The sequence below is a fragment of the Gopherus flavomarginatus genome, chromosome 2, assembly GCF_025201925.1.
Source record: "Gopherus flavomarginatus isolate rGopFla2 chromosome 2, rGopFla2.mat.asm, whole genome shotgun sequence".
NCBI classification, from domain to species: Eukaryota; Metazoa; Chordata; order Testudines; family Testudinidae; genus Gopherus; species Gopherus flavomarginatus.
In genome coordinates this window covers 89,391,567-89,405,731 of record NC_066618.1, presented here as the reverse complement: position 1 = coordinate 89,405,731, position 14,165 = coordinate 89,391,567, and the positions used below count along the sequence as shown (strand labels likewise).

The 14,165-nt window shown below is 40.2% G+C and overlaps 1 protein-coding gene across 7 annotated transcripts in view; it reads right to left on the bottom strand.

The window, feature by feature from the left end:
- The window catches only part of GOLGA4 (golgin A4), a 125,100-nt gene that overhangs the window by 34,274 nt on the left and 76,661 nt on the right, over nt 1–14,165 (bottom strand). For all 7 annotated transcript variants that reach the window (XM_050937859.1, XM_050937860.1, XM_050937864.1 and 4 more), the window contains 2 exons: nt 11,294–11,424; nt 1,114–1,227 (listed from right to left, as the gene is read on the bottom strand). In XM_050937859.1, coding sequence (XP_050793816.1) covers nt 1,114–1,227; nt 11,294–11,424 — 245 coding nt within the window. The remainder of the gene's footprint in view (nt 1–1,113; nt 1,228–11,293; nt 11,425–14,165) is intronic.

The following is a 14,165-nucleotide window of genomic DNA, read 5'->3' as shown; positions in this document are numbered from 1 at the left end:
CCGCAGCCAGTCAGAGCTGCGATCGGCCGAACCTGCGGATGCGGCAAGTAAACAAACTGGCCTGGCCCGCCAAGGGCTTTCCCTGAACAAGCAGTGGACCAGCTTTGAGAACCACTGCTATATGGGATTGAATGACTGCTTATTTACAGAATATTTGTTTGACGTTTAAATCATTGGATTAAATGAACAAAACATTAGACCTAAAGAAAAAATTTTCTGTTGTGTCTCAATACTTTAGGGCTTTCTAAAGAGTGTATTAAAAAAAAAATCATAGTATCTGGCATATTACTATAAATAGGTGCGATAGGGTTGGTTTATAATAGTTTAATTCAAGGCCTTTTGCTTTTTCTATATTCAATAAAAATCCTTAATGACACATAATATTTAATATGCCCATTACACTATTTTTGTAAATTAATTTAAGGGGAAAGAAAAAATTAAAATGTATATGATCTTCCAGTCAAAATCACACAAAGTCATTTTAATAACATCACTGATGTAATTTATGATGCTCTAGCTGAGGTATCAAATACTTCTAATGCCTCCCATCGGTTCACAGGCAAAATGAGCATTTTTTGTCAGACGAAAAGAAAAGTTGTCCCTCTCAATAATTTGTATTTTCTCCCTATTAAGTGTAATACTAATTTTAATACTTATATTCTATAACTCAACTACATTTTGGTCCTGTTAATCTGCCTTTATGAAGTGTACATCCATCTTGCCATGAACAGAAAATTATTTAATATCAGCCCCATTTGAGGTAGAGAAATATTTTTATGTCCTTTTGAATTTCAATTCCAAATTTCACAGAATCAAAATGGGCTATTTTGCATCCTCCTGAACAAGTTACAAGTCCTTCCAGTGTAAAGTCAAGTTTAAAAACAAAGGAGCAGAGGGAAAAGCCAACCAATAAGCAAACTATTAAAACAAGATCAAATTAAATACTGCACAACTTGTAGCAAACAGATTGGTCAAAGAATTCAGAATTGCACAAGAAAGCCAAGACCTGATATATAAATATATCCCATGTCAATTAACAGCTACTAGAGGGTCTCATGAAAACTGTGAAACTAATTCCTAAAGTTACAAGTATAAATATTAATGTCAGCTCACTTCTTCCCTGCGCCTATTCTCCTCATCTGCCAGCTTTTGTTTGTATTCCTTCTGCAATTCCTCCAGCTGTGTTTGCAGCTCATTTACTTTTGCTGTCATTTCTTCTTCACGAGCCTTCAGAATGAAAAATAAGTGCATTAATTTACATAATACACAGTGAATGTCTAAACACTTAAAACCTTCTCACTGGATTAGACAAAAAGCACTTAAAATATAGATCAGCTTCATACAGAGAGGAAAATAATAAACTTGAAACGCAAAGACTCTCACTGAAAGTTTAAGACTATTTAATTTATATTACCATGAAAATGAGGAATGACATTTAGGGACTTATCACATAATATCGGCAAAACTTCAATTGTCAAAACACAAAACCAATTACCATATATACTCATTCAGTAGCCCGTTCATTTATAAGATGATCCCCCCGCAAATGGATAGGTAAAAATAGCAAAAACTGTATGACTCTTTCACAAGATGACCTTATATTTCAGTGGTTGGAAAACTTTGGCTCCCAGCTGTCAGGGTAAGCCACTGGCGGGTTGGAACATTTTGTTTATCTGGAGCGTTCACAGGCCCGGAGCCCCTCAGCTCCCAGTGACTGTGGTTTGCCATTGGCGCCATTTCCTGCAGCTCCCATTGGCTGAGAACGGCAAACCACGGCCACTGGGAGCTGAGGGGCTCTGTGCCTGCAGACGCTCCAGGTAAGAAAACAATAATGTATTAGATATTCAAATTCAATGATTCCATAGAGTTTAAAATCATCAAATTTTGGTGTAGACATGTTTATAAGCCAACTCCTGCTCTTTGATGCGTCACTTTTTTACCAAACATATTCGGATTATAAAGAAGTATATACGGTACTTAGCTTTTTGAAAATTTTTAGTAAGGATTATACATCTTTAATGAGTACCAAAAAAAGGCATTCAAATGATATTCAATATTTCTAGAAGGTGTACAGTAGGCAGATCAATGTAAGCAAACAGAGATTTTGTGAAAGTGACATGTCATGCAAACAAAATTTTCTATACTCTATCTCCAATTTATTGGCAAAGATTGGGACTTAATCACGTCTTGTCTCAAACATTTTAATTCTCTCTAAGGTTGTGTTAAATCTCTGTTCTTGGAACTTCACTAAGGCCCTAACGCTGTGGTCAAGCCATTTTTCATTCAGGAAGTTAGACCATCTGACCTCTTTTCAGACTGCATGACTCCCTATCCACTGAATTTAATTCAAAATTGCCATCTTCGTTTTCACTGCTCTCTATTTTTCCTTTCCCTTACTTTTCTGACCATATAGCCCATTTCTCCACTTGCTCATTCTGCTCCTCCAATACTGGTTTCATCTATTTCATTCCAATGACTTTTTGCTGATAGAAAAGGGGTTTTCCTTTTGTGCCCCACTTATCAAGCTCCAGACTTTATCTATGAGCTATTGAAATATTACCCATCAAGCCATGCAGTCAAATCTGTTTGGTCCAGTATAAAATCGACACCAAACTTCTGTATCTTTCCCTTGTTTTGGTTCCCTTGCCCCAGGCGGTGGTGCTTTGGTGCCCCCCCCCCCCCAAAGTGGTGGTACTTCGGCTTTGCTGCCCTCCCCCAACCCCTTCCTTGGGTTATGTAGTAATTTTTATTGTCAGAAGGGGGTCACGGTGCAACAAAGTTTGAGAAACGTTGATCTAGTCCATCCCATTGTGCTGAGGCAGGATTAAGTACATCTATAGTAGCAACGGTTCTCATCATACTTACCAAAGACTGAAAAGACAAGCAACATCACTGTGTAGCAGTGAAACAGATGATCCCTATTATGAGTTTCAAAATATTTTTCCTGGCTTGAAAAGCAGAATAAAAGTCTCAAGGTCCTTTGTGTAGCAGTGCACACTCTAAGTTACTAGCCCTGACCCCCTCTTTTTTTTTGGGGGGGGAGGGTGGAGGACGGGGGACAAGATGTACACACCAGTAAACCTCATGCTTTGCCCCAGGGTGAGTATCCCAGAAGTCTGAAATTGTCTGTCATACATATTACAAAATAATTCCAACATTAAAATGTCAGTAAATACGCAGTCGTAGAATAGTGTATTATGATACCATTAATCAGACTATACACTAAGCAAAGCTATTTCCATTTCATTAAAGGAACATCACTCACTTAAAAAAATGATTGGGAATCTTCTGTTCCCAAATTTTTTAATGATTTTAGCTTGTTGACTTAATTAATGGTCCCAGTGTCAATAAATCACTTATTTACTTCTCACCAGCATTCAAAATTTTAGAAACTATTAATCTGCCTCCAATAAAGATAGCCAGTAAATACAAAGCATTTTATCAATCTGGCAGAATCAGAAGTGTATAGTTTAACCGTACTGAGTACTATCAATATTAAATCTGACTGGAAACTGGAATTTTTGTCCCATTGAAAATTTAAGAATCAGAAAAAAGCTGTCCCATTTCCAGACAAAAAGTAAAAACCTCAAAGTTTTCCACAGGATAGAAATTCTTTTTTTTAATAAAAGATTATATTTCATAAGAACTAAAACGGAATCTTTGGCTTGCGAGCTGCCTGCCTGGAACGCTCGTTAACTTTTTTTCTCCCTTCCAGGCAGGCAGCTGATGTGTTATCATTTTGATTTTCCCAATCAAAAACAGATTTTTTTTTAAATTGAAATTTTCCCAGAGAAAATTTTGATTTTTCAAAAAGTGCATTTTCCTTCAGGAAGCCATTCTGATGGAATATTCCCACCCAGCTCTAACCAATATGCTTGGCACTTTACAAAAGAGACACAAGGGGTGAAATTTTAAAAAGCACCTAAGTGACTTAGAAGCCTAAGTCCCATTGTCTTTCAATGAGATTTAGACTCCTAATTGCTTAAGTCACTTTTGAAAACACACTTATACTTTTAAGGGCTGGTCTTCATTGCAGTGTTAACTCACGTTAACAAAACCCCTTAGATTGAGTGTGGTGGTGCTTTTAATTCAAGCTGACTAACCTGTAAGGGGATATAAGCTACAGCTAGGGTTGGTACAATACATCAACTGCTAACACAATCACTCTGCAATCCAATGAGTCTGTGTACTTCAAGTGTTAATTTACAGTGTGGCTCAACTAGGCTTACTGAGAGGAGTTAAATCAAGCTATCTATGTTCGAGTTAACAGTGCAGTGAAGACGCTGCCTGAGAGCTTCTCCCTTGGCTGGTTAATCCACCTCCCTTAGAGGTGATAGCTATATCAATGGGTGAAGCTCTTTCTTGACACAGACTGTCTTATGGGGGGCAGAGGGGGAAGAAATTAGGACAGAACAACTGCGTTGCCTAGAGCTCTCCCACCAACAAAAAACTTCCACCCCCAACTTGTGACGGTAGCTTTGTTGGCAGTAGGGCTCTCCTGCCGAAAAAGCGCTGTTCACACCAGTGCTTTTCATTGGTAAATTCTTTGTCGTTGGGGGGGGGGGGGGGAGGTGCTTTTTCATACCCCTGAACGACAAAAGTTTTACTAATGAAAGTCCCATGTAGACAAAGCCTGACACACAGAACAATCTGTATTGCAATCTGTAACCCACTAACCCGCCCCCACCTTTTTCCTGTATGACTACAGGAGAGTTAAGGGGCCACTCCACCTTGAATGGTACCTCAGAACATGTGCTAACTACAGTAAAAGCTGTGTTATCTGGCACTTCACCAACCGGAAACCTCTATAAACAGGCATTTTTGATCTGCACTGAAATTCCGGTTTATAGTCCAGTTCGTGTGGGGCTGGCAGAAGGGTGGGGTGTGGAAGGGAGTGAGAGGTGTAGGCTCTAGGAAGAAGTTTGGCTGTGGGAGGGGGCTCGGGGTAGTGGGTTGGGGCGTGGGAGAGGGTGTGGGGTGCCGGATTCGGGGGCCGCTCACCATGGGCGGCTCCCCACAAACGACTACCTGTCTCGGTTGCTCCTACATGGAGGCGCGGCAGGCGGCTCTGTACACTGCCCCCACCCCAACCACTAGTTATATCTTGACTTTAGGAAAGCTTTTGATACTGTCTCACATGACCGTCTCATAAACAAACTAGGGAAATGCAACCTAGGTAGAGCTACTATAAGGTGGGTGCAAAACTGGTTGGAAAACCATTCCCAGAGAGTAGTTATCAGTGGTTCACAGTCATGCTGGAAGGGTATAATGAGTGGAGTCCTGCAGGGATCAGTTCTGAGTCCAGTTCTGTTCAATATCTTCATCAGTGATTTAGATAATGGTATAGAGAGTACACTTATAAAGTTTGTGGATGATACCAAGTGGGGAGAGGTTGAAAGTGCTTTGGAAGATAGGAATAAAATTCAAAATGATCTTGACATACTGGAGAAAGTAAATCTGGACTAAAGTAAATAGGATGAAATTCAATACGGATAAATGCAAAGTACTCCATTTAGGAAAGAACAATCAGTTGCGTACATACAAAATGGGAAATGACTGCCTAGGAAGGAGAACTGCGGAAAGGGATCTGGAGGTCATAGTGGACCACAAGCTAAATATAAGTCAATGGTGTAACGCTGATGCAAAAAAAGCAAACATCTTTCTGGTATGTATTAGTAGGAGTGTTGTAAGACATGAGAAATAATTTTTCCGCTCTACTCTGTGCTGATTAGGACTCAGCTGGAGTATTGTGTTCAGTTCTGGGTGCTACATTTCAGGAAAGATGTGGAAAAACTGGAGAAAGTCCAGAGAAGAGCAACAAAAATGATGAAAGGTCTAGAAAACGTGACCTCTGAGGGAAGATTGAAAAAATTGGGTTTGTTTAGTCTGGAAAAGAGAAGACTCAGAGGGGCCATGATAACAGTTTTCAAGTATTACAAGGAGGGAGAAAAATTGTTCTTCTTAAACTCTGAGGATAGGACAAGAAGCAATGGGCTTAAATTGCGGCAAGGGAGGTTTAGGTTGGACATTAGGAAAAATTTCCTAACTATCAGGGTGGTTAAGCACTGGGATAAACTGCCTAGGGAGGTTGTAGAATCTCCATCATTGGAGATTTTTAAGAGCAGCCAATGGGAGCTGTGGGGACAGCAGTGCACAGAGTTGCTTGGCCTCTGCTTAGCTACGCCTCCACCTAGGAGCACCCGGGACAGGTTGCCGGTTGCGGTGAGCCACCCAAGATGAGCACCCCTCCGGATCTGGCACTCCCTCCCATACCCCAACCCACTGCCCTGAGTCCCCTCCTGCACCCAAATTCCCTCCCAGAGCCTGTTCCCTGCACCCCCTCCCCTGCCCCAACCCCCAGCCCCACATCTCTTCCCACACAAACTCCCTCCCTCTTAGTTACCTGGCATTTTTCATGTACCAGTACCACCACCCATTCTCCCAACATGTCAGATAAAACAGATTTTACTGTACTTATGTTAATCTATCTGTTCCACTGTGCACTTAAGAGTGGACGTTCAGAGTACCACTCAGAGTACCTTTCCCAGGCCTGAACAAGAGCTCTATGTGGCTTGGAAGCTTGTCTCTTTCACCAACAGAAGTTGGGCCATTAAAATATATTACCTCAACCACCTTGTCACACAGAACAAAAGCATTTTCATTTTTTTTTTTTTGGTAGCAGCACTGTGGACAGAGTGCAGTGGGACATGGTGACAAACTGGAAATCAGAGAGAGAGAGAGACAGGTTATAGTAAGAGATGACCAAGGAGTGGACTAAGCATTAGCTGCAGAGATGGAAAGGAAAGAATGTCTTTTAGAGATGTTACCAACAAAAATAAAAACAGACAGGATTTGGCAACAGTTTGTATATGGGAGAAAAATGAGAGCAAAGATTCAATTATAACAATTTAACAAGAGAAGACTCTAGGCAGGATTGCAATATTGTGTATCATAAACTATGATGTATACTTTGTGGCTATGTCTCTGTAGACCAATAAATAAATTTTGCCTGAGCCCTGCCCTCCATTTTTTCCTCACACTCCAAAGCAACTTGTCTTCTCTGATGAAAGGAGCATCCATATTTAAAAGAATTAGTAGTATGGCACTGGAAAGTGCAGAGTTGCTCCCAGCAACATAAAGTTGAGAGCACAGGCAAGGAAAAAAGGTATTAGGATCAGAGAAATTGTATGGCTGAAAGAAACTGAGGTTGGGATGGAGTGATGATGGCTTTTTAGCATGGCTAAATGTTTTCACAGTATCACCTCTTTCAAAACGAGATAAAATAGAGCACACTGGATCTATCTTAATTCTAAAATTGCAACTAGCAGCAGGATCAGAAATTTCTGGAGAGGGAAAAGAGATACTGAAATATTAAAATCTATTTTATTTAGTAAAGGGCAACGATCAAGTTTACATGTCCAATTTTATCTACTCTCACATAACTATAACCTCCTTGGCTCTGTGCACCAGACTTAAACAAAAAACAACCCCCTTATTCCCCCAAAACAATATAAACTAGTCTTCTGCTGCAGAAAGTTATAAAACACATAACTCACCGAATAGCTACTGCTTATGCATACCCTTACGATACTTTTACTGAGTACTGCTAATAACACAGCAGAGTAGAACAAAGTCAATGCTGCCCCTCCCCCACAACTCTGAGCTGTGCTTTTCCTGATTAATCTAAATTCACTGGATTCGTCATAGATCCAGATACATTAAGTGATTTAGTCTTTGTTTCATACTGAATTTGTATTCAAATAAACAGTACACGAAGCAATACTAATGGTCCTGAAACCCAATTTACAGAAAACATATTACAACCCATGTTAATAAACTCTGAAAAATTGGTTTGAATAGTATACTTGAAAATTATGAAATTTTATCCATCCCCAGAAGTTCCTAATAAAGTAGCATTGAAAAGATGCTAAAGCAGAAGCCAAGAGCTTCTTTGGGGATAGACTGAGGATTTGCCTACAGAGGGAAACTGATCAGCACAGCTAAAGTGGAATAATGTATTCAGCTATACCTATGTCAGTATAACTCCCTCATGCGGACATTATTCCGGAATAAAAATGACTTTATTGCAGAAAAATTAATTGAGCAATTATTACACAATAAAGTCACTTTTATTCCACAATAGAGCGCGTCCACACAGGGGAGTTAAACCAGAATAGCTATAATGATTTTTCTACAATAGCCGGTCAGTTTCCACATGTAGACAAGTCCAAAGAAGACTGGAGGAAAATCCTGACCAAATCTGCTGCAGAGAAAGCAGCAGGAAGTTGGCACTGCAATTCAGCTCTGCTCTCTGGCATCTCCGACAGCTGCACTGGCTTTCAAATGTCTTGGTGTTCCAAACCGTTGGGCTCAGTCAGTGCCACCAAGAGCGGGACTTTGGTTCCAGTGCATGCCACACAGCCTACGCTGCAGTCTCACTGTTCTGTAAAGCACCAGCTGTACTTTGGCAATATATAAACCAGATTCTATTCTGAATTCATCATGATGATAGATGAAGACATCAATAAAATTGTAATTTCCCAAATCTTAACCATAAAGCCTGCACTGCATGCACATGGGGAGGCATGATGACAGATGAAAGATTACATACATTAAACAAGATCCTTCATTTTCAACTCTCACATAAATCTAGATTAACCTAACCAGTGCAACATTCAATTTTTCCTCTAATGAGATATTTTAGTTTGTGTTTTGAAGATCACAGAACACAAACTATAGACTACCACTGACTTGTAAATCCTCACATTTGGGGGACTTTCATAAATCCTTTATCATGCAGTATTTCTCATTAAAGATAAGGAGACACCTGATGAAAAATGCCAGAATAAAAAGTAAATAAAATCATAGAAAGTTTAGTAGACTGATCTATTTCTTTGTCTCCTATGATGTCCAGATGTCAAATTACAATCTTTACTGAGATTACTAAATTTCTCTAAACTAGTTTTAAAAAAGTAATCACAGATTTATATAGGCAGAAGCATACATAATAGTTCTACAATATATAGTTTATAAGCAGTAAACAATGTAACTTATTTAGTCTTTATACCATACCATGTATAGCTGTTAAAGAATACTGCATATTTTTATACTGCAAGAAAGTTGATATGAAATTCGTTGCTCTAATCATGATTTAATAAAGGAGTATATGGATGGGCAATAATGGACAGCCATTTTCTCCCTATTATAAAGTTAATTAGATAGCCATATTTCCTATTCCAAGAAAAGATCTTAGAGTCGACACATTTCCCATCTAATATTTTGCTGATCTATGATTACTTTTTAAAAAGTGATCTAAGTAGCAAGATAGAACAAATGAATAAAGTATTTGCTAACAAAGTAATGGAATCTAACTTTCAAGCGCTAAATACAGCAAAACCATGCTGCCTGGAAGTGAGGGTATTAAGATCTGGAACACATAGAGACAAACAGTTTTTTGCAGTTCTCTCTAACATCTGCTCTGTTGTATACACTATTGGTACTCCTCATTACTATAAAATTCATGAAAAAGAAGAGATGGATATGTAAAATTCATGTCTGCAGTGTTGTAGCTGTGTTGGTCCCAGGATATTAAAGAGACAGGATGGGTGAGTTAATATCTTTTACTGGAACAACTTCTGTTGGTGAAAGAGACAAGCCTTTGAGCTATACAAAGCTCTTTATATTCTTCATTTATTTCAACTGCACAGCAATCAAAATAGTGTGAATACCAAAACATGATAGGAACAATGCATGCCAGAAACCTTTGAGAAATTTTAACAAAAGGAATTTTAACAACATTGAGGAAGCTCTACGCAGACATTGAAAGTAAAGCCCTAGTCACAAAAAGTTATATAAAAACAGGGTTAGACGGGACTGCAACGGTCATCTAGTCTAACCCCCTGCCAAAATTCAGGATTTGTTGTGTCTAAACCATACAAGAGAGTGGATGAAAAAAAAAGGTGGGAATTCTCCCAAAACACACAATTAGAATTATGACACAAAGGGATTAACTTTATTGTTATAAATTAGAAAATGAAATCAGGGAAAGCGATTCTGGGCCAAATTCTACCCTGCCTTACACACTTGGCCCGTCCACTGAACTCTTCAGGATGCATGAGATATAAAATCAGAATATGGTCCTCTGCCCTTAGATTCCTTTCTATTTTTAAAATAGAACATAGTCCTCTTAACTTTGCCTGATATGCAGTCCTTCACATTGGTTACTGAAGGAACACGAACAGGACAAAACCATTTACGTTTTTTAATTGCTACTATGCAACCAACACCAACTTTGATTATTAAACTTGACTCCTTTTAAAACCTCATGCTACTTCATGCTATTTATTTACTTTCTGCATTTCACTTTGGAAACTGCTCTTACACTCAGATGTGCGTGCAGACCTTTAAACCTAAGTGTAGGCTTGGCTTGACATGAGTAAGTAAACATAGGTAGGCCTCATTTTTGGTAGACAGGATTAGGGAGGGGACTAGATCAGAAGGCTGAAAACAGAATGTTTGTGCCAAGATAAATAAATAAGTCACTAAGCTAACAGACAATGTCTGAGCTAGCAAAGATGGTGGGAGGAAGGGGAGGGGCAGACACCCAGGGAACCATTTACTAAGTCCAAGAACATGTACAGCAAGTGGACAGAGTATGTTGTATAGGGATTGGTTCCTGTAAAATAACCAAACCAGTCCCAAAATATGTAATGCAACGTATAGTGAATGTGAGTGTAATGTGTATATAAATGAAGGGGATTTCTGTGTAACCTTGGATGTGTATTATGTCTGGTACCCACCCACTATGCTTGAGCCTGTTCAGCTCAAGAGTAGCTTGATTGTATGCCAATAAAGTTTGGAGTTGAGCTGAGTGGATAAGGTCTTGGAGGCTACTGAGTGGATAAGCTGTCAGAAGCCACCCCAACACTAAGCAGAGCCCTGATAACTTACTTGGGCTCTGGAGTTTATGGACTTTGCTGCTGGATCAAGATCTCAGTTGGGCACTAAAAGTAAACTAGCCTTATTTTTGTGTCTAGCCAGGTTTATCTTGGGATTCTCATGGACTAGCAAAATGCAGAAAGATTTTAAGTGCAAATACTGCAGGGCAATATTTAGATCTAAACAAAAAAAATTAATCTGAAATATTAAACCCATAAAAAGAATTTATATAATAATGTGTTTTTAAAACTCTCCTATAAAGATTAAAATGTTTGCCTAAAAGGACCCATTGGGAAGTTTAAAAAACAGAATTATATTGAAATGTACTGAATCAGATCACTCTCAGGAAAGATACCTCAAGGATTTCTTCATACTTTTTTACAGTTCTTTTTAGATCATCATCTTTTTCAGCAATTTTTCTATGCAACTGTGTTGTCTCTGCATGATGGGTTTCTATCAGTTCAGTTTCCACATCCTGGGCTTTACCTGTTTTTTAAAAAAGTCAAGAAAAATCGCAACTGATTAGGTAGCTATATTTTAACAAATATAAAACAACATCACATTATGAACAGGATTAAAAAGTAAGATTTGAAGACACTTCTATAAAGGTGTACACAAAAAAAATCTTTCAAGAGGCAAAAATCAAGGAAGTTAAACAATTCATGCTATACATGGTCTAAAAGTAGTGGTGTCTCTCTTTTTCAGCCTGAGGGCCAAACAGATTTCAAGAAGGTGAAAGGTCACAATACTTTGCAGCAGATTCAGTGCTACCATACTATGTAGGTTTTTATCCCATGCACACGATCACAGTAACTGACTGCCTTCCAGTTGTGCATTAAGCAACGTGACTAATATCTGCTGCATGTTTGTTCTCTTATCCCTATCATGTCTTTGTTTTGACAGAAGATTTTTTTTAAACATATATACATATATTTATGTTAGAGAAGGCAAAGTCAAAGAAGTGTGCTTTGTATTTCAATCAAAAGGCAGTGAGGTTTGTGATAGTCCTTAGGAAGTTCATTCCACCGTCCAGAACTGGTCCCGAGAAAGTTCTCTCACACAGATGAATGTTACTTTTGTTAAAGAGTTCCTCTGTTCCAGGGAATGAAGTTGTTGACATGCTCTTTATCCCAGGACTTTAGGTGGTCTTAAAGCTATCCTGGACCCAAGCCATGGAGAGCCTTGAAGATAAGGACTGAGACCTTGAACTTGACTTGATATTCTATGGGAAGTCAGCATAGAGAGCAGAGGACAGGTTTCTTGTGCTCACAGTAGCTTGTATTGCTGAGGAAAAGCGCTGCAGCATTCTGTACTAGTTGAGAGTTTCCTCAGCACTGTAGTCTTTGTGCCCAGGTATATCCGATTGTTCCAGTCCAGCCAAGAGGTGATGAAGGCAAGAATAACTGAGGCCAGGTCTTTATCCACCAGGATGGAAAAGATTTTCCTAGCCAACCAGAGATGGTCAAAAGTGTTACCCATGAATGCTGCTATACAAGACCTTTGCATCAACAAAGAATCCAGAACCACTCCTAAACTGAAGACTTAGTTGACCAACTGTGAGAGTGTGTACCTTCAACCAAAGGAGAGTGTACCATAGCTGTAAACTCTTCAAAATACCAGCCTCACTGATGTCTTGCTTGGATTCAGCTTCAGCCAGTTGTCCTACATTCATGAGCTATCTTGAACAAACACTGGATCATCTTGGTGGTACTGGTATGGCCATATGTGGTGAAGGATAGGTAGAGCTGCATGACTCACCTACCGAGTGCAGGCATTTGAGTCAACTTGGTACAACCAGTTCAACTTGTGGGTGCATGCAGATGTTGAAAACGACTAGAGAGACAACTGATCCTTCTGAGACTCCACAAGTGAATGGTCTAGTGATGGAGGTGGAGTTTCCCATCATTACTCGTTGGGTGTGTCCCTCTAGGGACACACCCAATCATTTAAGCATATTACCCTGGACTCTTGCCACCTCTCTTGGATAGGACAGCGGTATCTCATAGTCAACAGTGCTGAATGCTAGAGAGAGGTACAAGAGGATAAGAACAGATGTCTGCCCTCTATCCATTGACAGGATATCATCCATGAGTGCCACTGTAGCAGTTTTAGTTCCATGTCCTAGACTGAATCTAGATGCCCTATTCTGCCAGCATGAGGGAGCAGAAAACACCTGCAATTCCCTGTCTCAACTCCCCAGGTACAAGGGTATCTCTAGCAAACACAGAGCCAGAATAGCCAGTTCCTATGCTTCCCCTTCCCTTCACAGTTTTAGGCACAGGGACAGGCAAGGTGAAGATGAAGAAGCATATTGTGCTCCAGCTATTCCCAGCTGACATATGATCCTTTTGGAACCATTTTCAGCTGGTACAGGTTAGACTGACTCTCAGCGCTAAAAGCCAAAGGGTGAATTTCCAATTCAAAATCAAATATACATTTTCTTAAACAATTGCCATCAAAGGCTACAATAAGAAACCCTGGTTTAATGCCTGTTATAAGTTTGTTGTACTGAACACACACGTTTTAAAATGCAAACTCAACAACCAAATACTATTACTGTACTTCGACTTCCATCTCATGTAACAGCATACAAATCATCTCACATACTTACAATTTACCTGTAGAAATTCCTAAAAAGCTAGTTAACTATGCACAAGTCAGGTGTCTTATACACTGGTGGGTGCAGAAGTCCACAGCAACAGCTAGGGAACCCAATCTCTGGGTATAAGAAAGAACAGCTGCAAAAGTACAAAGTTTCCAGTGTACATCTTATAACAGGGGTCAGCAACCTACGGCATGCACGCCGAGCTGATTTTTGATGGCACATGGGGCAGGCTGAGCCACTCAAACCGCCACCGTTCTGGGATTCCCGCTGCTGGACCCTTGCCAGCTGGGGTCCCACTCAGCACCCGTTGCTGCCTGGGGGAAGGAACCCCAGGCTGGCAGCAAGATGAGACCCCGGCTAGCAAGAGCCAGCGGTCGAAACCCCAGAGTGGAGTGGGCTGAGCCGCTCAGCCCACCACCGCACTGGGGTTTCTGCTGCTAGCCCCTTGCCAGCCAGGGTCCCGCCGCCAGTCCCACTCAGCATCCGCTGCTGGCCTGGGTGAAGGAACCCCAGGCTGGCAGTGGGCTAAAAACCCGGCTGGCAGGACCCAGCGGATGAAACCCCAGAGCGGGGGCAAATGCAGACGCTCAGCCCACCGCTGAAACCCCGCCGCAGCCCTGCT